General features: G+C 32.6%; 1 protein-coding gene across 1 annotated transcript in view; it reads right to left on the bottom strand.

Moving 5' to 3' along the window:
- Window positions 1-24837, bottom strand: part of LOC111700207 (signal-induced proliferation-associated 1-like protein 2) — a 44535-nt gene extending 19698 nt beyond the window's left edge. Inside the window, exons 1-9 of the mRNA XM_023471066.1 lie at window positions 23983-24837; window positions 11512-11689; window positions 10363-10666; window positions 7289-7357; window positions 6864-6930; window positions 6207-6666; window positions 5487-5555; window positions 4204-4312; window positions 339-398 (exon numbers count right to left, since the gene is read on the bottom strand). Coding sequence (XP_023326834.1) covers window positions 339-398; window positions 4204-4312; window positions 5487-5555; window positions 6207-6666; window positions 6864-6930; window positions 7289-7357; window positions 10363-10666; window positions 11512-11536 — 1163 coding nt within the window. The 5' untranslated portion in view covers window positions 11537-11689; window positions 23983-24837. The remainder of the gene's footprint in view (window positions 1-338; window positions 399-4203; window positions 4313-5486; window positions 5556-6206; window positions 6667-6863; window positions 6931-7288; window positions 7358-10362; window positions 10667-11511; window positions 11690-23982) is intronic.

Here is a 24837-nt window from a genome sequence, read left to right as displayed (position 1 = left end):
ACCAATTAAAAAAGTACTGAATAAGAATATGGATAAGGATTAGGATTAGGAAAAGGAGCAAGAATTGATCTATATAGGATCAGGAAAAGATAAAAGGCAGAATCAGGTTTAGAATTTAGATAAGGAAAAAAAAGAATTATGATCTAGAGCAGAAAAGAATCAGGGTCAGATTAAAAAGAGCAGGATTAAGTAAAATAGCAGGATCGAGATCAGTATCCGAATTTGGATTATTATCAGAATTCACGACAACGATCAGAATTAGGATCAGGATCAGAAGGAAAAGGATCAAGAAATATGAGTCCGAGTAAATAAAAAAAAATATTATTTATTTGTTTTACCTTGTCAACGCAATTTGCCGTTCTTGTTCTCCTCCAATTTCATTTCGGAAATACGGGCAACTGAACAAATGTATTAATTAGTACCTTTTAATCAATTTTTGATTATAAAATATAAAATTACACCTAAATAAATCAAAAAAGTTATAAATTTGCAGGAATAAAGGATGTTCATAAAATCAATTTTATATACTTACAAATAAAATGTTTCATGTTGATATTAATAATAGATTCTGATTTGAAATGAGAACTTTAAGAAGCCAAAAAGTAAATAATGAAACCAATGTTAGATGAATGAAACCTATATCCATGAAACCTCTAGTTAGCAATCTTGAATGATGTAAAGGTAAACTATCCTAAACCGATCCAAGTCAATATCATTCCCACTGGGGGTATTTAGTCAAGGTTAATCCAGATATATAGTTTATACAAGTCAAAGAAATCATAGCTTCAATGAAATTGAGTTTTTGCCACAAACTCTGATTTTCTAATCATTTATATTTGAAATATCTCAAGTCTACGATATTGGGTTGCGAACTATAAATTCTGTAAGATCATAAAAATCTAAGTTTTAAATACTAGAAAATCAAGAAACGCATTAAACAATACAAAAATTCAAAATTATTTTTAAGAAGAAAACAAATTTTTGTTTTAATCCGGATCGGACGCAAACTAATTAATAATAGTTTTAATTATAAGATCAATCCATTCTTTTCAACAAGTTTGGCAAAACAATAGATACACAGATGAGGAAAAATCAAACCGGTATGAACATACAACAGTACACATAGACCCAGATGATAACACTTGAGAATTGGTATATCTTTATGTGTAATGTTATTGAATGGGTTGATGCCTATTGTGTCTATTAATCTATTGTATGTCTATGAATGGGTTAATGTCTATAGAGTCTAGAAAATCTATTGTTGTATTTCTATGAATGGGTTGATGTCTATAGCGTCTACTAATCTATTTGTGTATGTATAACTGTATTGTCTATAAATCGGTTAATGTCTATAGTGTCTATTAATCTATTGGAGTATGTCTAACTGTAATGTCTATGAATAGGTTTATGTCTATTGATCTATTTGTTTAAGTGTATTGTCTATGTCTATAGTGTCTATTAATCTATTTGTGTATTGTCTATTGTCTATGTCTGGGGTTAATGTGTGCATAGGTTTATGAAGATAGATAATGAATAATTAAGCCGAGCAAGATTTTAACCTTGTCCGTGCTGTGGGTTAAACTTCAACTACAGATGGGTTCTTAAACATTCATTAATTAATTCATCAAAGTATTCATTCATTTATTATCAATGAACAAAATCTTCATCATTAGTCTCCTTTATTTAATTTTTTTCATCCACAAATTAAATTCATAAATGACATCTTTTAATAATAATCATAAGTATTAATTTTGGTAAATTTTATACTTCATTTAATAATTTTTCCCTAATCTTTTTAATTTTGATTTAAATATTGGTTGTTTCATGCTGTGCTTCTAAAAAAATCATAACAATGTAAATGCTGGATCGTTCATTTTTACATGAGTAAGATGCAAATAATGTGCAGTTCTATTTTGAATGAGTAACTTGTGCAGTTTGGAGTTCAAATACCATTGGATGACTGTGTAGGATGAGTACACAGGAAACACCAGTAATCAAAGAATTAGTAATTGCTGATAAAATTCTTTATTTAGCAGATGGGTAGGTAGGTAAGTAGGTAGGTAGGTAGGTAGGTAGGTAGGTAGGTAGGTAGGTAGGTAGGTAGGTAGGTAGGTAGGTAGGTAGGTAGGTAGGTTCTAAAATAAAAATATTTGAGCTATCTCTTTATACAAAGGAATAGGTGGCTGCCAGCTAAGTGGATAAAAACAAAATAAAAGATGAGGAGTGGCAATATTGAAGGCGTTGAAGGCCTAATTTTGCTTTATTCAAGCATAAAATGTGAAGATATCCTCCAAATTTGTAGATATTAGTTATGCATTAATTATTAATACTCATCTACAGTCTACACACCTCATTTTAGTTCAATTTAACAGCTGGATATTACAGATGGTATATCTGGTAGTATTCATCTGGATATAATTTCTAATATTTGTCTGAATATTTTATCTGATAACTCAATAGTTATCTAAATATTGGTTCTGGTTTATATGTCTCTATTTATCTGGAAATTCTATTTCAGATCTATGCATTAATATCTAAATATTACATCTGGTAAATATATTCTGTCTAGATTCCAATCTGAAATCTTACTTTCTAGATAATATTTCTAGTATCTATCTATCTATTAGCTTCATGTTCGTGGGACTAATCAAAATCAGAAATATAGCTTAAAAGTCGTCTTCCTATTCCACAGTTTTATAAATTTAGGATCTGTATACAGATCGGAATTATTTAAGGTTAGATAAACCTTGTAACAAAGATTAGAATTCATAATACTCGTCCCTTGCATGTAAATAATAAACCTAAAGTCATTCAGGATATAGGTTGTTCATCAGTCAGCCTTAGGATATGCTACATATGTAATAAATGTTGGTAAGGAGAAGAGGGGGGGGGGGGATCATGGGAATTGTTACTACGAAATCAGCCCAACTGTATCATAATAAATTGAAAATTTCGGGGAACACATTTTATTGAAAAGTACTAAATTTCTAGATCAGTATTTAACTAGATTTCTAGATCTGTATTCAACTAGTTTTCTATGACGTATTTAACTAGATTCTAGATCTGTATTCAACTAGATTTCTAGATCAGTATTTAACTAGATTTCTAGATCTGTATTGAACTAGTTTTCTATGACCGTATTTAACTAGATTTCTTGATCTGTATTTAACTAGATTTCTAGATCTGCATTTAAATAGATTTCTAGATCAGTATTTAACTAGATTTCTAGATCTGTATTGAACTAGTTTTCTATGACCGTATTCAACTAGATCTCTTGATCTGTATTTAACTAGATTTCTAGATCTGCATTTAAATAGATTTCTAGATCTGCATTTAAATAGAATTCTAGATCTGTATTTAACTAGATTTCTAGATCTGTATTTAACTAGATTTCTAGATCTGCATTTAAATAGATTTCTAGATCTGTATTTAAATAGATTACTAGATCTGTATTTAACTAGATGTCTAGATCTGTATTCAAATAGATTTCTAGATCTGTATTGAACTAGATTTCTTAATATGCATTAAACTAGATTTCTAGATTTGTATTTAACTAGATTTCTCAACAACTAGACTACAAGGCCTGAAGTTGCTTCCTATTCAAATCCATCAAATATTGGCAACCAACGAATACATCAGCATCAGTAGGCACAGGGGCTTCACAGTTAAAGACAAAACAAAAGATTAAAGGGGCAACTCAACATTAAAAAATTACTCTTTTTCCTGCAAGGTGTCCAGTTTTAACTCTACGCATCATCCATGCTGATCAATTATTGATTTATAGTTGATATTAGTTCAAGGTGTCCAGTTGTAAATCTACGCATGATCCATGTTGATCAATTATTGATTTATAGTTGATATTAGTTCAAGGTATCGCTTTAAAAAGTTCTAAAACTAAAAGAAGTAAAGAAATAAAAACATGTAATCATATCCAAATATATAATATAAAACCACGTACTAAAACAAGCAACCTTTATTTTCAAAGACAGAAACAAAACTTGAATAAATCTATCGTTTCTAGTCTTTTTTAAAGAAATAGAATTAGATGCAACGATCCAAACAAGTGTGATTTAAGACAATTTTTATAACTTTCGAAACGGACGATTTTGATCAAATTTAACCAACTAAAATCAAGATGGCATCGTATATGATTTCAAAATGATAGAAATTAATGATTGATGAATAAACTATTTGTATTAATACCTGAGAACAAGTTGATTACTAACTCCGTCTCCAGGATCCATCTCCTCGGAGTCAGGACTATCTCCGGACCCTCCGGAGTTACGCAGAGCATTACTTGCTGCACTAGCACCTGCAAATATATATAGGGTTCATAAAAGATGGTTGGACCATGAGTCCAGAGATTTATATACATCAGTAAAATAGTCGTGAGGTAGGAATAGTCATAACGTGATTCCTCATCCGGTATTAAATCTATATACATTATACATATTACATGCAATATGCATTAGGGTACAGTAAAAATCAAAATATGTTTTCAAGATTTCCTCATCACTTTTCAGTTTGTAAATAATGGTTTTTTTCATTTGAAGATGTTTTGGTACCTAAAATAGAAATTTATGTCTTGAAACTAATTCCTGGGCCACGAATATTAAATTTTTAAAAACTCTCAACTTTTGGCCTGTGTGCATTGTATAGTAATTTAAAACACACTAAAACGGAGAATTAAGGTAAAATAATAAAAAATTAAATTTACAAACTGAACTATGAAATAAGCATGTTTCATTAAAAAAGGCCTAACTATGCATAGCTGCATTCTTGGCAATTTTTCTTTATGAGCAGTAATCCAGTACCACGACTCCACATTAAACAGGAATACATCACATGGATCCAGACAGCTATAAAAATTTGAACCAATTTTCAAGACTGGGTCGACTTTAAAGTTTGATTTTATCTCACTAACTTACAAAGACTTTTGTGTAGCCCTAGACATGAACGTACGTTAAAGACCAATGAAGAACTTGTTTTTAGTATTTGTTTTGAGAAGAAATAAGCTAATTTCTTCTCCATTTTTGCACGAGAGTTTACAACCTTCGGATGACTGTGCCGAATTGGTTCGTAATTCGAGGATAGGAGTCGAATCAAAAGATTGTTTTCAGAATAATTTTCTTTATTTTCTCTTGAATTTTAGAAAGTTGTTAGGGTATTTATTTCTGTATTGCAAAACACTGATTTTTTCTAAAAACACTAAACAATTTTTTCTTTCTAATACACCCCTGACAAGTGAAAAGTGATATCAAATTATAAATTGGACTCCCCCAAGGGCGTATATTGAAGGAGGGGAATTCTGCTTTTAAAATGTTTACTCTTAAACCCGAAAGTTAACATTTTATGTTCTAAGCACTTCTGGGGGCCAAATTATGCACTTGCAACCTTTTTTTTCAAAACCTGGTTAAACTCTATATACGCTACCCCTCACCCCCCCCCCCCCCCCCCCCCCCCCCGGACCAAATATGGATATTAACCTGTAGTTGTATTTCTCCGCTGCAAGGTTTTAAGACGAGCTCCAGCACTAAGTGTGGCACATACGCTTCCTAGTGTAAATATATTTACGTTATTATTTATTTTCAATGTTAAGGATTTTCATCAATGAACTATATAAGTACAAACCATATTTAGATTGAAAACTTAATGAGTTTAATTTGTTTCTTAAGAGCTATTGACAAGAAAAAAGTTTCAACAATTTTAAATGCAACAATACAAGTTTGCTTTTCTTACTTTTAAGTGTAATGTGAACAATAATAAATAACAAAAAAATAGTGAAAAAAATAGTGAAAAAATAAAGGAGTTTTGAATGGTGATTGGTGAATAAATTGATAATTAAATTAGTGAATATATGAACGTCCTATATCATAAAAAGAGACTAATTGAACTATTTGTCCTACATCATGATTATGAAATAAATGAACTACCACTATCAAGATGAAACAATAAATGAATTATTTATATCATGATAGAATAAATGAACTCCCAATATCATGATGTGACAGAATGAATGAATTACCTATATCATGATATTATAAATAAACTCCCAATATCATGCTGTGATAGAATGAATGAATTACCTATATCATGATAGAATAAATAAACTCCCAATATCATGATGTGATAGAATGAATGAATTACCTATATCATGATAGAATAAATAAACTCCCAATATCATGATGATAGAATGAATGAATTACCTATATCATGATGAGAAAAGAACCTTCTTCTATGTTTATCTTCAAGTTTATTGTCCTCACTGCTTAAATCACTTTTAATCAATTCATTTTCCTTTTTCTTTTTAAATATTGACTTCTGACTTTTCCGACTACTCTTGTCCTTATTCCAGAACCCGCCACTACCTTTCTTCTTCTGCTTTGGACTCTGCCCACCGTCCACCTGGTCACCCTGATCTAAACTTCCGGTCGAAACCACACTTCCGGTCGATTCTTCAGATCTGTTTAGCTGGCCGTTGAAATGTGTTGGACGGGTGAGGGTTGAAACTGCTGCAGGACCCTCACCAGGACCAGGGAGGACGGGGGGAGGATGGAAGGAGGACGGGAGGCCGGTAGGAGGATGGAAGGAGGACGGGAGACCTCGACCTGCAACCTCAAGGGAACCATGACTTCCAAACTCACGTTTCCCGTGTACTGCAGTATCCTGAAACATAATTATGTTTACAAACAAATAATAATAAAAATAATAATAGAAATAGTGAAAATAATAACNGATAGATACTAGATACTTAGATAGATAGATAATAGATACTTAAATAAAAATATAATAAAAATAATAATAGAAATAGTGAAAATAATAACAATAATATTAATAATAATAATAATAATAAAATAACTCACCATCATATCTATTTCATGGTCAAGGTCTAGGCTGGAGTTGGATTTATATACATCTGAGTGCAGTTCCCTACGATAAGTAAACAATAGTTTTGCTGCACAAAACAGTACTAAACAGTGCGAAAAAAAAACCATTATAAAATATTGAATGATAATATCTGTATGTTGGAACAGTGTGCACAGGATAAATCAACTAAAAAAAGTCTTTCGTTAATTCAAGAATAATTCAAAATCTAATTCAAGAATAATTCAGAATCTAATTCAAGGATAATTCAGAATCTAATTCAAGAATAATTCAGAATCTAATTCAAGAATAATTCAGAATCTAATTCAAGGATAATTCAGAATCTAACTAAAAATAAAATTTAAAAAAACTGAAAGGGAATATTAAAATGAATGTATATATTTAATTCTGATACTAATTTTACCTGTTTCCAGTTTTCTGTCTGCTTGAAATGCGTTCACTGTAAGATGCTCTCATGTCACCCAAACCAAACCTGAACAGTTTAACATATACAACATCTGAGAACATCAAGATGCTCTCATTTCACCCAAACCAAACCGGAACAGTTAAATATATACAACATCTTAAACCATCAAGATGCTCTCATTTCACCCTTAACCAAACCTGTACAGTTAAACATATACAACATCTTAAACCATCAACATGCTCTCATTTCACCCAAACCAAACCTGAACAGTTAAACATATACAACATCTTAAACCATCAAGATGCTCTCATTTCACCCTTAACCAAACATGAACAGTTAAACATATACAACATCTTAAACCATCAAGCGCTTGGCTCCCTAGCTTAACATTTCACGGCGCTCAGACTTTAAATTAGCATTACCATACCTTGCCCAAAATATAGGCGATCAATGTATTTGTCAAGTAGATGAAGGGGAAGGAACAGGGTCAACAATTCATTTTATTAAGGATTAAGTCTAAATGGACTATTTTGTTGAATTAATGAAAGAAGGGTTTCTGTGAAATGAATGAAAGTAAGGAGGGATGAAAGGATGAATGAATGAATGAATGATTAAACCTTGAGATAAGAAGATAAGATTCGAAATAAGAACTAAGCATTGTATCAATGATTTGACAGCAAAAATATTTAAACAGTCAGACAGATTAGCAGACAGACAATTAGATATTACAAATCAGATTTTCCTTCCATCACCCCCAACCCCTCCGCATGTTGTCAGAACTGAACGATCGGGGATGAATTTAACCACTTCCGGTCGGATAAATCCCCCCACGCACCCTCCCACTCTCCTAATCGGAAATGATCGACTTTTAATTATCACCTCCCCTCAGTTCTACGCCCCCTCCCCCTTAAACTCCAGCTATAACCCCTTTCTATACTCAAATTCACCTCTATTTTATACAGAGGGGTAAACATTTTCAAATTATATCAGCTAATGTTTATTTTTAACAGAATCTTATAACTTTTGAACAGTTGGGTTGGGACTTAATTATTAGGTTAAATCAGGTCAAGTCAATTTTTATTCTCTCATTAATGATCAAATGTTTAGAGTTTAAACTTGTTTAATATTAACCGATTTGAATTAGTTAAGGCCATTCAAAAATTGTCAGCTCAGTTAAATAAAATACATATTGAATATTCATGCATAATATACATCCTGGGGAATATATAAAATGCTAAGGATTTTAGAAAAATACTTTAAAATGTTTTATCACAGCCCCCCCCCCCATCCCGAAAATAATGAATTTGTTATATAGATAATAGATTTGTAAGAAAAATAGGAATTTAAAAACTATCTTCGTAGCAATTAAGGACATTATTTTCTTTTTTACATTAGACTTTTATTTTATAGATAGAGTTATCTTTTGCCATTTTTCTTAATTTAAGGACAAATCTACCCCCCCCCCCCGGTCCCCCTACCTCCTGTATACCCTTGAATTAATGTTGCGACGTTTTCAAGTTTCATGTCCTAGTATTCTCAAAATCCCAGGAATTTTGAAAATGAATGAATTCCTTGAGTATAGGGGGAGGGGTGGAGACTAGGGGTAGAGGTATGTAAAAAAGGGGAAGGTAAATGGGGGGGGTAGATAGGATAGAGAAAAGTCATGTTTGCCAATTTGAAGATAGAATTTAATTCAAATCCTTAAAATTAAAACTGCAGGAAGAAAAATATGCACCTATGTCAATGTTTGTGACAAGTAATGCTCGTATATACAATAAACATGGCATGTAAATAAGGTGTGACGCACCAAAGATGTCCAATTATGATAAAATACTAAAATTTTCTCTTCTTACCTAAACAGTTCATTGTTAAAGAATAAACTTAGCTAAACACAAAACAGATTCAAGAAATAATGAATGAATGGTTAAGAGTAGTAGTATAATATTAAAATATAAATGAATGAAAAGGATGTCTGGAGAAGTATAATATTAATTAATGAATGAATGAAGGAGGAGAAAGGAAGGTTTGGAGGAGTATAATATTAATGACTGAATGCAGGAGACGAATGAATGAATGAATGGTGTGGATGAGTATAATATTAATAAATGAATGAAGGAGGAGAATGAATGAATGAATGGTATGGCTGAGTATAATATTAATTAATGAATGAAGGAGGAGAATGAATAAAGGAATGAATGGTGTGAAGGAGTATAATATTATTTAATGGTGTGGAGGAGTATAATATTAATGAATGAATGAATGAATGGTGTGGATGAGTATAATATTGAAAGATGAATGCAGGAGAAGAATGAATGAATGAATGAATGAATGAATGAATGAAAGGATGGTGTGGAGGAGTATAATATTGATGAATGAATGCAGGAGAAGAATGAATGAATGAATGAATGAATGAAGGGTGTGGAGGAGTATAATATTAATGAATGAATGCAGGAGGAGAATGAATGAATGAAGTATCGACTAAAACCTCCGTTACATCGGAGCAAAGGTAGTAAAGCGGTAGGATGGAATGGTTGAATGGAGAAAGACAACTATTTTTGGTAAAATAAAAATTTATTAAAAAATAATAAGGTCGCTTTACTTCACACAAAATTTGCACATTTTTACGATTCTAAAACCAAATAGTATGTTATGTTTTGTTTTGTTTTCGGAGATACATTAATCCTTGATAAAACATTTATTAACGAATTTCAAAAAATGAAAATAAACATTTCCCATCCTAGCACTCTGCCGTGAAAATCAAGAAAGACCTTATTTTGCGATCATTAATCCAATTTTATTGCGGCAATTTAGACTTTCAGTTGACAGGTTTGCAGATTTGTTACTGGCTTTTCGCACATTTATCTCACAAAAATAGCAACGAGGAAAATTTGCATAGAACATTTGCTGAAAGTTGAAACAATTTTTAACATATTTCTTCTATTCATCGCTCATAAGACATTTGTTAAAAGTATGTTTGAAACATTTGGCTTTAATTTTATAGTAGTTTGTTAATAATTTATAAATATAAAAATCATACATCGTAACTTTTTTTTAAATTAAAGAAAAAGTACCTGTGTGGTCCTCGACTAGGCTGACCAGCGCCCCCGTAGCCTGCGGTCCTGTGCGGTGTCCTGCTTGACAGCCCGCGGGTACGCTCGCTTTCAGAAACTGACATTGACCGCTCAGCCATGTTCTGTACTGACCGGGATGATTTGACTGCCTGAAATCCCGGTGTTGGTTGAACAGGATTGACCTGCACGCTGCACGCTTGCTTCTTCTTTGTCTCCCGTCCTGGTGGAGAGTCTTTCGGAGCAAATACTGAGCCTAATGACTTGTAGGCGGAGTCTGGTGGTGGGTGTGGCCGAACCACGCCTCCTGGTCATATTCAAAACATGAGGAAAATATAACAGTGTGTTGGGAAGGCATAAAATTTATCAGAAAGGAAAAATGTGACATTCAATTTCAATATTATGATGTACAGATATTCTTATATTTTTTGTTAAATATGTTATGAAGGTATAAAGATCCTGCTATGAAGATATATCATGTTATCTTATGAAAATATAAATATGAAGGTAACAGAATATGTACTGAACATTAATCATGTTAAGCAGGTTTAGAGATGTGATAGGAAGGTATACGATTATGTTAGGAAGATACAAGACTATGTTATGAGAGTGTAAAATAATGTTACACTTAACAAACTATGTTAGAACATTACAAGATCATGTTAGGAAGGTATAAGATAACGTTGGGTGGGAAGGTATGTGCTCAGGTCAGGAAGGTATAGGATCATGTTAGGAAGGTATATAATCTTGTTAAGAAGATATAAGATAACGTTGGGTGGGAAGGTATGTGCTCAGGTCAGGAAGGTATAGGATCATGTTAGGAAGGTATATAATCTTGTTAAGAAGATATAAGATAACGTTGGGTGGGAAGGTATATGCTCAGGTCAGGAAGGTATAGGATCATGTTAGGAAGGTAAAAGATCATGTTAGGAAGGTATAAGATAACGTTGGGTGTGAAGGTTTAAACTCATATTAAGAAGGTTAAAAATCATGTTAGGAAGGTATATAATCTTGTTAGGAAGGCATAAGATCATATCAGGAAGGTATTTAATCACGTTTGAAAGGCATAAGATCATATTAGGAAGATATTTAATCATGTTAGGAAGGTATTTAATCATGTTAGGAAGGTATAAGATCATGTTAGGAAGGTCCCTGAGTAGAACTCGACTGCCTGCATCGTAGATGAGGGATATCCCCCTCAAAATATTCGAGCCATTCACTCTCCTTCCAGCTCTCCTGCCAGCTCAATTTCCAGGCTCTAGTCAAGTTAGTTTCCAGACAAGTCTTGACTCTAGAGTATTAAGTCTCTCCAGCTCCAAGTTCGATTAACCTAGATCACAAATCATATTGTAAGCTTTACATGTTTATACACCGGTAGAGGGTACACTACTAGCAGACTATACTTGGAGCAGGAGGATAGATAGATACTAGATACTTAGATAGATAGATACTAGATACTTAGATAGATAGATACTAGATACTTAGATAGATAGATAATAGATACTTAAATAGATACTAGATACTTAGATATATAGATACTTAGAAAGATTCTAGATACTTAGATAGATAATAGAAACTTAGATAGATAATTACATAGATAGATACTTGATACTTAGATAGATACTTGATACTTAGATAGATACTTTATACTTAGATAGATACCAGATACTTTGATAGATAGATACTTAAATAGATAGATAATAGATACTTCGATAGATACTAGATACTAAGCTTAGATAGATATATACTAGATACTTAGATTAGACATGTCTTATAGAATACATATATTAAATAGCAAAAAAATTATATATTATAAAACAACGTTTAAAAATTATGATTCAGACAGAGTATATAAATTTACTTGTAAATCCCCAAATGTAAAAATATAAAGTTTGCATTCATCGTTATAAAATCTTTATGAAATATTTTCTTAGTATTCAAAATTGCAAGCACGCTAGAACTCTATTAATTATAATTATGTAATTTACAAGCTACTTTTCTTAGTATTCAAAATTGCAAGCAAGCTAGCACTCTTCTCTATTATAATTATGTATTTTACAAGCTACTTATTTTAGTATTCAAAAGACAAACTAGCTTTATTTCTTAGTATTTATTACATTTAAAATCTAGTTATCTATCTATCTCTTTACCTTAGTACTCAAATTAGTTGCAAACTATCTTGATATATATTTATTAATCAATGGTTTTATACGGGTTCAGTGAAAAGGGTGTGAAGGATGCTAGTTTCCTAAATAATTCTGTTTCTTAATTTTATTTTCTAACATATTTAATTTTCCCTCTACCCTAATCCCTATTTGTCTGACTATCTTTCTATCTATCTTAATGTCTCGGGTTTTATGTGTGATCAGCCACCTTTGAACTACATAAACCAATTTAGTGAAACTTCTCTCAGTATATATATAATATCTAGATAACGGGAACACACCCACCCCCAGCACACTCACTTACAATTTACGCATATCCTTTAAATTTAAGAAGAATTCTTTCATCTTTAAATATATATATATGCTTTTTCACTGTTATATATCTATAAATAGTTATAGTTGTAATCTACATTTTAGCAAACAAATTAGCATCATTTACTAGAACCTCGTAAATGCAAATGATGTCCAAATCTTTGCCATTTTTCCAAATCTTGCTTTACAACTTTGTTTGCAGCCCCATAGCAGATGTCAGACTCATCAAAAGTCCTCAACGCCTTGCGAATTTGGTGTAAGAAATTTTCAATTTTGTGAACTGTTTGTGGGGTTTTTATGGGTTTTGTCTGCTCAGACATTTCCCCGTTCTGCCAACACTCTTCATTACACTGTTTCCCTTTTAGCCCACTTGTAGACTGTTGCCTTGACCATATTATTATTATCCTCTAATGTATTTTGGATCATGTCAAAGATGTCTGCTTTATATTCGAAAAGTTTTAGGCACGAATTTTTGTCTATTGAGCATTTCAAGTGTCTTTATTCCCTGGTTGGTTTTAAAAACATTCCATTGCTATGACAACGGATCTAAACTCCGGGAGAAGGCGAATTACATAAAAATAAAAAGTTTGATGAATAAAGTCCACTGGAAGAAGACAACCGGATTGGATACAGTGAGCTTTGAATAAAAAGATTACAGGGATGAGACGTCTAGAATACCTTTAAAAAAAATTTCGCAAAACTTATTGAACACACCTCGTATTAGGACAGGGTGTTAATTGAAATAAAATATTGGAGCTATGCATATAAGCGCAGGGTGTATTAATGTACGATAAATGAAATATTTGATATAACATATAAAACTCTTGGTATATATTAGTACAAGGTGTTATGAAGAGAGCGGATGGAAAATTGACCTCGTGGTTCACCCTGCCTTCCCGTTCATAGGAGAACTAGAACAGTAGTACAGGATACAGGGGGATACAGGGAGATACAGGGGGATACAGGGAGATACAGGGGGATACTGGGAGGAATCAGGGTTCAGTTTGGGAGGAATCAGGGTTCAGTTTAAGAGGAATCAGGGTTCAGTTTGAGAGGAATCAGGGTTCAGTTTGGGAGGAATCAGAGTTCAGTTTGGGAGGAATCAGAGTTCAGTTTGGGAGGAATCAGAGTTCAGTTTGGGAGGAATCAGAGTTCAGTTTGGGAGGAATCAGGGTTCAGTTTGGGAGGAATCAGAGTTCAGTTTGGGAGGAATCAGGGTTCAGTTCGGTAGAAATCAGGGTTCAGCTAGGTAGGAATCAGGGTTTAGTTAGGTAGGATCGTAATTTTGTTTGGTATGATCAGAGCTCAGTTTGGTAGGATCGTAGTTCAGTTTGGAAAAATCAGGGTACAGTTTGGAAATCATCGGGTTTCAGTTTGGTATAACCAGAGTTCAAATTGCTATGAACATAATTCAGTTTGGAAAAGTCAGGGTTAAGTTTTGGTATGAGTAAAGGTATGTATGAGGATGCAGTTGAGTAGGATTAAAGTTCAGTGTGGTATGAATCAGAATTATTCAGTTTAGTGTGATTAGATTTCAGTTTGCTTTAATCAGGATTCAGTTTGGTAAGGTCAGAGTTCAGTTTGGTATGAAACGGGGTTTAGTTTAGAAGCAGTTACTTATAATGAACCTAGATAAAATATGTAAAATATTTTTTGTTAACTAAAAAAATAGGGTCAGAGTTCAGTTTGGTATGAATCTGGGTTCAGTTTGGTATGAATCTGGGTTCAGTTTGGTAGAAATCAGGATTCCGTCTGGTAGAAATCAGGATTTCGTTTTAAAGGAATCAGTTACTTAAGAAGAACCTAGTTAAAATATGTAAAATAATTTTAGAAAAATTAAACTTAAATATCCCAAAAACGCCCTTCATTTTAATACAACCTTCAGAAAGACTGCATTTCGTTAAATATTTAGAACAAATTAAATCCTGTCAGGGTGGAGGTGGAGGGGGGGGGGTATGTAAATTTCTGATTGTAGATGACTACTATGTGACTGCCTTCCTCTGCATGACTGAGAATATGCATGATTTGAAAACGAAGGACAAAATAATTCACCGTCAAGTGAAATAGTTCATCAATTTGTTAAAGCTAATTTCCAGAACGAGATTGCGTCAGAACTATTTCAACCAAATTATCAAAAATCCGTTTGTTTTTAAATAAAATCTCATAAATCTGAGAAGCTCTCCCCCTCCCCTGTCATTCCTCTTGATTAAAAGTTAATATTACATATACATAATAATACATGTATTTCCGTATCTCTAGCTGGATAAACTATATATATCAGATTGATAGACGAACAGACAGATAATTAAATATGCACTGTGCCGTATATCGAACAACTAATTAGCATTGCTCTAGGCAGTAGGATGAACAGACCTTGATTTAAACCAGGCCGGTCTAAGTCATCCGTAGGCAGTATCAAACCTAGAGATATAATAGGAAAATAGAATTGAACTCGTATTTCAGTTTCTAATGAATTCATGACGGAACCATTACATCCTAAACTTTTCTCCAAATTTTGAACGTAAATCTATAGTTAATCCTCTAAAGTATTTAATGATTAATGTCGAAAGGCTTAACGCTCTTTTATTTAGTTAAAATCTCAGCTATATATTTATCCAGATTTTACAATTGCTAGTTCATTTTCTCTCCGTACTGAGCCAATACAAATCTATAGTTAATACTCTAAAGTATTTAATGATTAATGTCGAAAGGCTTAACGCTCTTTTATTTAGTTAAAATCTCAGCTATATAGTTATCCAGATTTTACAATTGCTAGTTCATTTTCTCTCCGTACTGAGCCAATACAAATTTAAGATGTTGTGGTTGCAACCCAAGCTCAGACCTTTTTGAAATATCAAAGCAGATATTGCAAACAATAAATTCTGTTAGATTACATAATCTAAGTTTGAAATATCAAATTTAATCACCATCAGGTTGCAAAAATATAGGAATTAGAACATTTCAGTTTATGACAAAGACTTAATTCCATTAAAATAAAATAACCGATATCTAATAATTCTGGGTTTTTTTAATACAAACAAACGAACAAGCCAAATGAATTTAGAATCGATATAGATACNCCCCCCTCCTTACTTCCACTGAACCAATTTTACCAGAAAAATGACTGGAAAGTTGAGAAATTAAATGAATAAAACTGAGATGAGATTACTACACCAAATAAAGGAAACACCTTCGGCTAATCAAAGGAACATAATACTCCCCTGTTTATGGTAGTTAAGAATGACGGCTGAATTATCAAATAGTTTATGACTGTTTAATGATGAATCGGTAGAACTAGTAAATCTTCTGATTTCTACACATACTACACAGGTTTAGAAACATTTACGTGTACCTTATTCATAAATTGTACATTCTGCAGATATGTAATTTTTTATATATTTCGATTTCATTTGATTTAAAATATTTCTTGATTTTTTATTGATATGATTTAAGTTCTAAGTTCATTTTAAGTACGCTTATTCTTTAATTCATTCATTCTTTTGTTTTATTCATTCATTCTCTCGTTTTATTCATTCATTGGAAATATCATCCTTTATTCATTCATTCATCGGAAATATCATCCTTTTATTCATTCATTCATCGGAAATATCATCCTTTCATTCGCCAGGAATATGATTCATTCATTTGTTGAAAATTTTATTAATTCATTTGTCGGAAACATGATACATTCATTCGTCGGGAATATGATGCATTCATTCGTCGGGATTAATATTAATTCTTTCGCCGGAAATATGATTTATCTTTTGTCAGAAACATGATACATTCATTTGTCGGGAATATGATTCATTATTTCGTCAGGAACTTGATTCATTCATTCGTTGTGAATATGATACCTTCATTCGTTGGAAACATGATACATTCATTCGTTGGTAATATGATTCATTCATTCGTCGGGAATATGATATAATCATTAGTCGGGAATATTATTCATCCATTCGTCGAGAATATGATACATTCATTATTTCATCGGGAATTATTATTCAGTCATTCATTAATTCGTCATGAATATAATAAATTTATTCAAGGATTCTTCAATTATAATTTTATGATTTTTATAAATAGAAGTGAATAAAATTAATTCTTTTAGTATATATTCATTAATAAAATTCATTCATTCGTCATTCAATTTACATATTTGTTTGGTTCATATTACTGTCTATTTTGACACGATAAGATGTGATGTAATCAATGTATTCGTGTTTCAATCCTTTAACTGATTGTTGAATCAGGAAAAAGTTCTGATTAAACTTATTGAGTGGTATTCAGGACAATATGCACAATTGTTTGCGCCGGGTTTTGCTGGGCTTTGACTTGTTAATTTCAAGCAATACCTTGGTGTGCCTGACTTGCACAATGCACACTGCTTGAATCCTTTTAAGACTTGTAACCCCCGTCTCTGATTATGGTTTGAAATATTATTCCAATCAAAGCTTTGCATATATTAGCGCTAAATATATTAATGCATTTTTATCTATGTACAGTGTACACTGTACAGAATATATACATATCTAATAAGCAAATTCAATTGAAAAAGTATATTCTACGGCTTTACAAGGACTGTCGAACAAATTTCAAGTGACTCTTCCTTCGAATATATCGAACACACTTAAGCCCCTTACCAGAGCAAATAATCTATATATAAATTTGGCTTGTCTTTTTGTCTTTTTGTCTGTTTGTTTGTATCCAATAAACGTCAAAACGGCTGAACCGATCGGGCCCAAATTTTTTGTGGGACCTCACGTGACTCCAGGGAAGGTTGATGAATGATCAAAATTTTAAAAATTTGTGTTTAAAAGTTTTTTATTTTTGAACAATTTTGAAAATGCGCAAAAAAAATATTATGAAATCCGCAAACTTTTTTTGTTTTTGTTTTATACTGTACAAAGAGAAGATGTTCAGAGATAAAGCCACAATTAAAAGTTGAAATAGAAGATGGGCGCGAAGCGCCCTAAATATTTTAAATATACGAATTCTTTAGCTAAACTTGACTACGCAATTAATTCAGTGGCAAAAGAAACAAACTGCCATGCATATTGTCAGTATCTAAAAAGCGTTTGCAAGAGGAGGACGGAGGTCGATCCGTGCTTCTCAAGCTGAGCCCATTCCGTTGCCAGTTGCAGTTCGTAGTCTGAATTCGTTTTATAAGCAATCTCTCTCCGAATTGGCAGTAAAGCAAAGATTTTGATAGGGGATGAATCATTGAGTTCTATGTTTATTTTGTCACTGATATGCTGAAGAAGGCATGTGAAGCAAAGAATTAGTATTTCTCTCGAAGTATCTCAAATTCTCAAAACGAAGAGAGAAATTGAAGTTCTCTTTAGAAGTGACTTGCGGATTTACAAAGTGCAGAGACAAAGATTGAAATTTTAAAATATTCATATATATTTTCAAGATAAAACGAAAACGATAAAATCATCCTAATTATTGATCCGAAGAAAGAGGGAAAAATTGAGAAAATTGAGAATATTGGTAATTCGATCAAGGAACCATTCTGAATCCGATGAAGGAACCTTTCTGAATCCGATCAAGGAACCATTCTGAATCCGATCAAAGAACCATTCTGAATCCGATCAAGGAACCTTTCTGAATCCGATGAAGGAACCATTCTGAATCCGATCAAGGAACCATTCTGAATCCGATCAAGGAACCATTCTGAGTCCGATCATGGAACCATTCTGTATCCGATCAAGGAACAATTCTGAATCCGATCAAGGAACCATTCTGAATCCGATCAAGGAACCATTCTGAATCCGAAATCAAGGAACCATTCTGAATCAGCCATGTTACAATTTAACTGAGACTTGCTTGAATTTATGTCAACAATCCGGCCCATATTTAAAATATTAAATTTTAACCCAATATTTCTACCCTAAACTCTTCTATTCTTCTATTTCTATCCCTAACTCATCTATTTCTACCCTAAACTCTTCTATTTCTACCCTAAAATCTTCTATTTCTACCCTAAACTCTTCTATTTCTATCCTAAACTCTTCTATTTCTACCCTAAACTCTTCTAAACTCTTCTATAGACAAACACAAACAAATAACAGACAAACCTTGGATTCACACAACCAGAAATCCTTAGTTTCATTTTCTCCTCGTACAAAAGTCATTCTAGATAAAGACAGGGCGTTTCCTAAACAAACCAATACATAGATATGGTCGTATACAAGCAGAGATAGATACAGGGATAGATAGATAGATTTTTTTGAATGGATAGATATATTGTTGAATGGATAGATAATTGCATAGATAGACTTTTGGATAGATAGATGAATGGTAGATAGATTACTAGATAGATAGAAAATCAGATAGAATTACATAGATGGATAGATAGATGGTTGGATTTATGGTTGAATAGATTAAATTTTGAATGAAAAAATAGACTATTGGATAGATAGATGTCATTATACTTTATTTGCCTATTTATCACCTTAATACAGTACACTGACAAAGTAATGAAGTCAAACACTATATAAACAAGACGTATATAAACAGGTAGGTATATCATCATAGCGTGGTTTTTGCAGAGAGTGGTATATGTTGGAAGAGACCAGCAAGTTCAAGGGTTTGGGATAGACATATTTCCCTTAACTTCTAATATTTTAGCAGCTCCTCTCCTAAGATATCACACAATTTTGACAAATAAGAACAACCCACGCACAGGTCTATTCTTGAGCCAAGAAATAAAGCTATTTAAAGAAACAAGGATAATGCAACTCAATGAAACATTTTAATTTATTGATCTGCTTTGAAATATGAAACCAAATCTAGATTAAATAATAAAACATAAACAAATATTTATATTCATATTTTACATAAGCTTTGGTAACACATCTTTATAGTTACTGTAGAGTGTAGTGGATAGTTTCCTAAGGATGTAAACTAAGGATAGTTTCCTTAGGATGTAAACTAAGGGTAGTTTACTAAGTATGTTAAACTAAGGGTAGTTTCCTAAGGATGATAAACTAAGGGTAATTTACAAAGGATGATAAACTAAGGGTAGTTTCCTAAGGATGATAAACTAAGGGTAGTTTCCTAAGGATGATAAACTAAGGCAGTTTCCTAAGGATGATAAACTAAGGGTAATTTACTAAGGATGATAAACTAAGGGTAGTTTCCTAAGGATGATAAACTAAGGGTAGTTTACTAAGGATGTTAAACTAAGGGTAGTTTACTAAGGATGTTAAACTAAGGGTAGTTTCCTAAGGATGATAAACTAAGGATAGTTTACTAAGGATGCTAAACAAATGATAGTTTCCTAAGGATGATAAACTAAGGGTAGTTTCCTAAGGATGATAAACTAAGGGTAGTTTACTAAGGATGATAAACAAAGGATAGTTTTCTAAGAATGATAACTAAGGGTAGTTTACTTAGGATGATAAACTAAGGGTAATTTACTAAGGATAATAAACTAAGGGTAGTTTCCTAAGGATGATAAACTAAGGGTAGTTTTCTTAGAATGATAGACTAAGGGTAGTTTACTAAGGATGATAAACTAAGGGTAGTTTACTAAGGATCTTAAACTAAGGGTAGTTTCCTAAGGATGATAAACTAAGGGTAATTTATTAAGGATGATAAACTAAGGGTAGTTTCCTATGGATGATAAACTAAAGGTAGTTTACTAAGGATGATAAACAAAGGGTAGTTTACTAAGGATGATAAACTTAGGGTAGTTTACTAAGGATGATAAACTAAGGGTACTTTACTAAGGATGTTAAACTAAGGGCGGAAAGATCACGAATGATAAGGATTTCCCAGGCATTGTGTTTAGTATACAGTGTACTGCATTCTTAAATCAAGATAACAGTTGAGAAGGAAAACGGGGGGAAGAGAAAAGAAAAGAAATTACAGTGGACGAATACGTGGCTAAGATTTGCAGGATGAGTCATTTGACATTGGATGCTGGATTAGAATTAAACATACTAGGCTTTCAGGGCGCTTTTCTTTTTAAATACAAAAACAAAAAAGTTCGCGGAATTCATTAAAAAAATCGTGGATTTTATATATTTAATGAAAATCATTTTTTGGAGGCAAATTTTTAAAATTTTGATAATTCATAAACCTTTTCTGGGGTCATGTGAGGTCCCACACAAAATAACAAACAAACACCAAGACAGAGAAGCAAAGTATATATTAAAATAATAAGTTGATGAATGAATTTAAGAATTTTGTAAAACCTAAAAAAACAGGATTAGTCTGGAAATTTAAAAATTTGTTTTCATTTTTTTTGTAGATTCTTTGAACAATTAAAATCGAAATAAAAAGGAAACACCTGTGTTTCTAGGATTGGAGAACACGCCTTTACGTTACCACAGTAATGCACAATATCTATCTTGTAAATCGTTGCAAGCTTCTGGGAAGGAAGTTTGCATATTTTGTTGGCATTTTCAAGGAGGGGGGGGGGATACATCCTTTCTTCTCACTGCTTCCTTACAATAGCGTATATCAAGGTTGGTTCTTACGCAACTACGCTCTGTATACAATTATAATTCAACACAATGCAGTGTTACAAAGAACAAATTAAAGAAAGAAACTAAAACTACTCTAGATAAAAAAAACACGATTTAGTAGAAATTTGAACCGAAAAACATATTAAAAAAACTGGTGGTGATTTTTTCCATTCATGAAAAAAAAACATTCGACCAAACTAAAATGTTTTTTTTCATTAATATTTCTTGCAAAGAATATTTGAAAACCCCTCCCCCGGAAAAAAAAGTATCTTTCAAAAGAAAGAAATAGTAAAAATTTAGATTTTCACTATTCATGGTTTAAGAAAACGTTAATTCTGCCGTTAATTCTGCAAGGTTCACGCTCAATGAATGAAAAAAATATAAATGTGAACATTAAACATATAAAAGTGAGAAATAAAATTTAATCTCTAAAATCGTACATAACTATAGGGAGAGCGCGCAAACACACTCAGTGCATTTCGTGGAGAAAATGAAATAAAACTTTGTTTAATCACGAAGAAAATTCACACGGTGTATAATAATTTCATTATTACGGGATGTTTTGTTGAAGATGGACGGGGGGGCTGGCGGGACCTTAGATCAGCAATTTTTGTACAGTTATATTTTTACTTTTCTTACATATATCGATTTTTAAATAATAAACATTATGTGATTTTAATTCAAAACATTTTTGATTTTCCGACTATAAAATTTTTAGAAAACTTTCCTATTTTAATAAGAACACTACAAAGTAGTTCTATTAGCCATACTTAGTTCATCTACTTATTCCAAATTTCTCTCGTTTTTCAGGAACCCTTAAGTTTCATCTTTCTATAATCTTTAATATTTACAAAATGTGCAACGTACATCCTTCTTATCAACTAATAATCCCTTACGCACAGACCTTCTACTAGTATACTCAATAACAATATGTACAATATGCACAATATGTACAAAATGTACAATATGTACAATATGTAAAATATGTACAATATGTATAACTAGAAAACCTTAAAACTTTCTTAGTAATCATTATTTTCCTAATTAATGAAATTCCTGAACTAGACATACATCATTAATTTCTTTCAAACATAATTAACATTTTCTTAAATATAAATATTTTAACAATAAGAATTCCGCCCTTGATAAGATTTTATAAATGATAACGCGAAAGAAACCATGATTTCAATGCTACAGGTTTTAACCTGGTGATAAACCCTACTCCATGCCAATCCAGAAGCTGTGATTAGAACAGTGTGTGCCGGAAAAGCGGAAGATGTAATAAATTCTGATTCGGCATTTAGACTTAGTAAAAGTTAAAGGAACTGAATATTCGACACAAACTCTAATCTTTTAGTTTTGGCAACCTTATGGTATATTAATATTTCAAAATTTAGACTCTTTGATCTAACCATTCAAAGTTTTCAAGGTCTAGGAAATCAGGTTGGTATGTAATAAATATAAATAACACTCAAAAAGTATCCTAAACTTGTAAATATATTTTGATTGAATGCGCTGACCGCTACACCGGTCAGAGCAATAATAATATTTTAGACTCAATAAATGTTATTATGTGCAAAACTTTGTATGTATGTATTTGTATGTAACACCGGGTTGAGCAGGTAGAGTTGCTCGTGTTTGTTTGTACACAAAATTAGTCGGAGAGAGGGCTAGTTTTATTACAGGAATGATATATGAATTAGAATTCAAGTTAGGTATATTTGAATAGAAGGTATGCCAGGATAGTAGGTATGTCAGAATATTAGGTATGTCAGGATAGTAGGTATGTCAGGATAAAAGTTATATGTCAGGATAGTAGGTAAATGTAAGGATATAAGGTATGTCAGGATAGTAGATATGTCAGGATAATTTAAAATTCGGTGATGGTGATGGACCAAACCTCTGAAGAGTAAAAAAAGTAGATGTTAGTTCCACATATATATCGGTCTCGGTTGACCCTCGACAGTTCTTAAGATTGTTTCTGTCAGGGTAGGTATGTCAGGATAGTAGGTACGTCAGGATATTAGAAATGTCAGAATAGTAGGTATGTAAGGATCTAGTATGAATGCCATGATAATAGGTATGTCAGGATAGTAGGTATGTCCAGATATAAGGTATGCCAGGATAGTCGGTATGTCAGGATAGTAGGTATGTTAGGATAGTAGGTATATCAGGATAGTAGGTATGTCAAGATATAAGGTATGTCAGGATAGTAGGTATGTCAGGATAGTAGGTATGTTAGCATAGTAGGTATGTCAGGATAGTAGGTATGTCAGGATAGTAGGTATGTCAGGATAGTAGGTATGTTAGGATAGTAGGTATGTCAGGATAGTAGGTATGTCAGGATAGTAGGTATGTCAGGAAAGATGCATGTTATTGTTAAGAAGTAACATTACACAACTCACACGCTCAGTAAATATTTAAGTATTGCAAGTAAATAACATCTGGAAAAGATGAAATTTACAAATTACTTATTATTAAATGAGTTTAATATATAATTGTTATAACAAGATAATGTATTTATTTGTTTTTACATATATTTAACTACATATCTTGATAATAACCAAGTTAGCAATATTTCTTAAGAGTAGAGCACTTTTTAAATAGATTATAGTTAAAAAAATACAATTTTATAATGAGGGGAAGTGGATTAGTTTAAAAATAGAACTAACCTGTGTATTCAATGTTGGAGTTAGAGTAGCCCTGCCAATGTATAGGCAGGTAGATAAACGAAATCTTCAAAAACAAGTTATTTTCGAACCTTCCTCACTACTTCACACAATAGAACTAGAAATCACAAAACAATCTTATTTCATCAAGAATATCTATCTTGTTCAACTGAAGTTTTCAACTAACTCTGAATAACATTAAAAGTATTTTGCAGATGTTTGAAAACAGAAACTGTGTCTGTTTACGCTGCGAACACCATCCTATTACTGATCTAAAGCCGGTCCGGGACACTCAATGCAATTGTAGAGCCCCTTGTGCCGTGCCTTTCCGAACCTCCTGCACCTGAGGTAGCGTGTTGATAATTGTACCGGCGCGTCTTTTTCCCACGGCAGTTGGGGCAGAACAGGATTTCAGGCGTGTCGGGTCTTTTCCGCAGGAGCATCTTGTGCATACTTCGCCGTGTCCTACCCGTCCTACTGCGCCGGGATGAGACTAAACCTGTTAATGAATAATTGGGTTGGAATCGTTGGACGAGGGAGGGACACAGCACCCCACAAATTTTCGTCCGAACCTCACGAGGACCGGGTGCAGGGCTCCATGGGCTGCCATGATATCACCGTGAAATAACTTTCGATCCTTATTAACTGCAAGATATCAAATAACCTCCAAGCTTGCTTTACAGTCTCCGAATCGACGCAACACCGTTTCCAAGCCTATAGCCTTCGTTTTTTTACTCAGTGGCGCAACTATGGGGGGGGGGGCGAACCGATTTCGCGGAACCACTAGAACCACGATCCTTTTCTAGAGAATATTCCACTTTTGAGTTATTTGGTTCCGACTTCCGTGCGATTCGTATA

Source organism: Eurytemora carolleeae, unplaced genomic scaffold (assembly GCF_000591075.1).
Source record: "Eurytemora carolleeae unplaced genomic scaffold, Eaff_2.0 scaffold251, whole genome shotgun sequence".
NCBI classification, from domain to species: domain Eukaryota; kingdom Metazoa; phylum Arthropoda; class Copepoda; order Calanoida; family Temoridae; genus Eurytemora; species Eurytemora carolleeae.
This window is presented reverse-complemented; position numbering and strand designations above follow the sequence as displayed.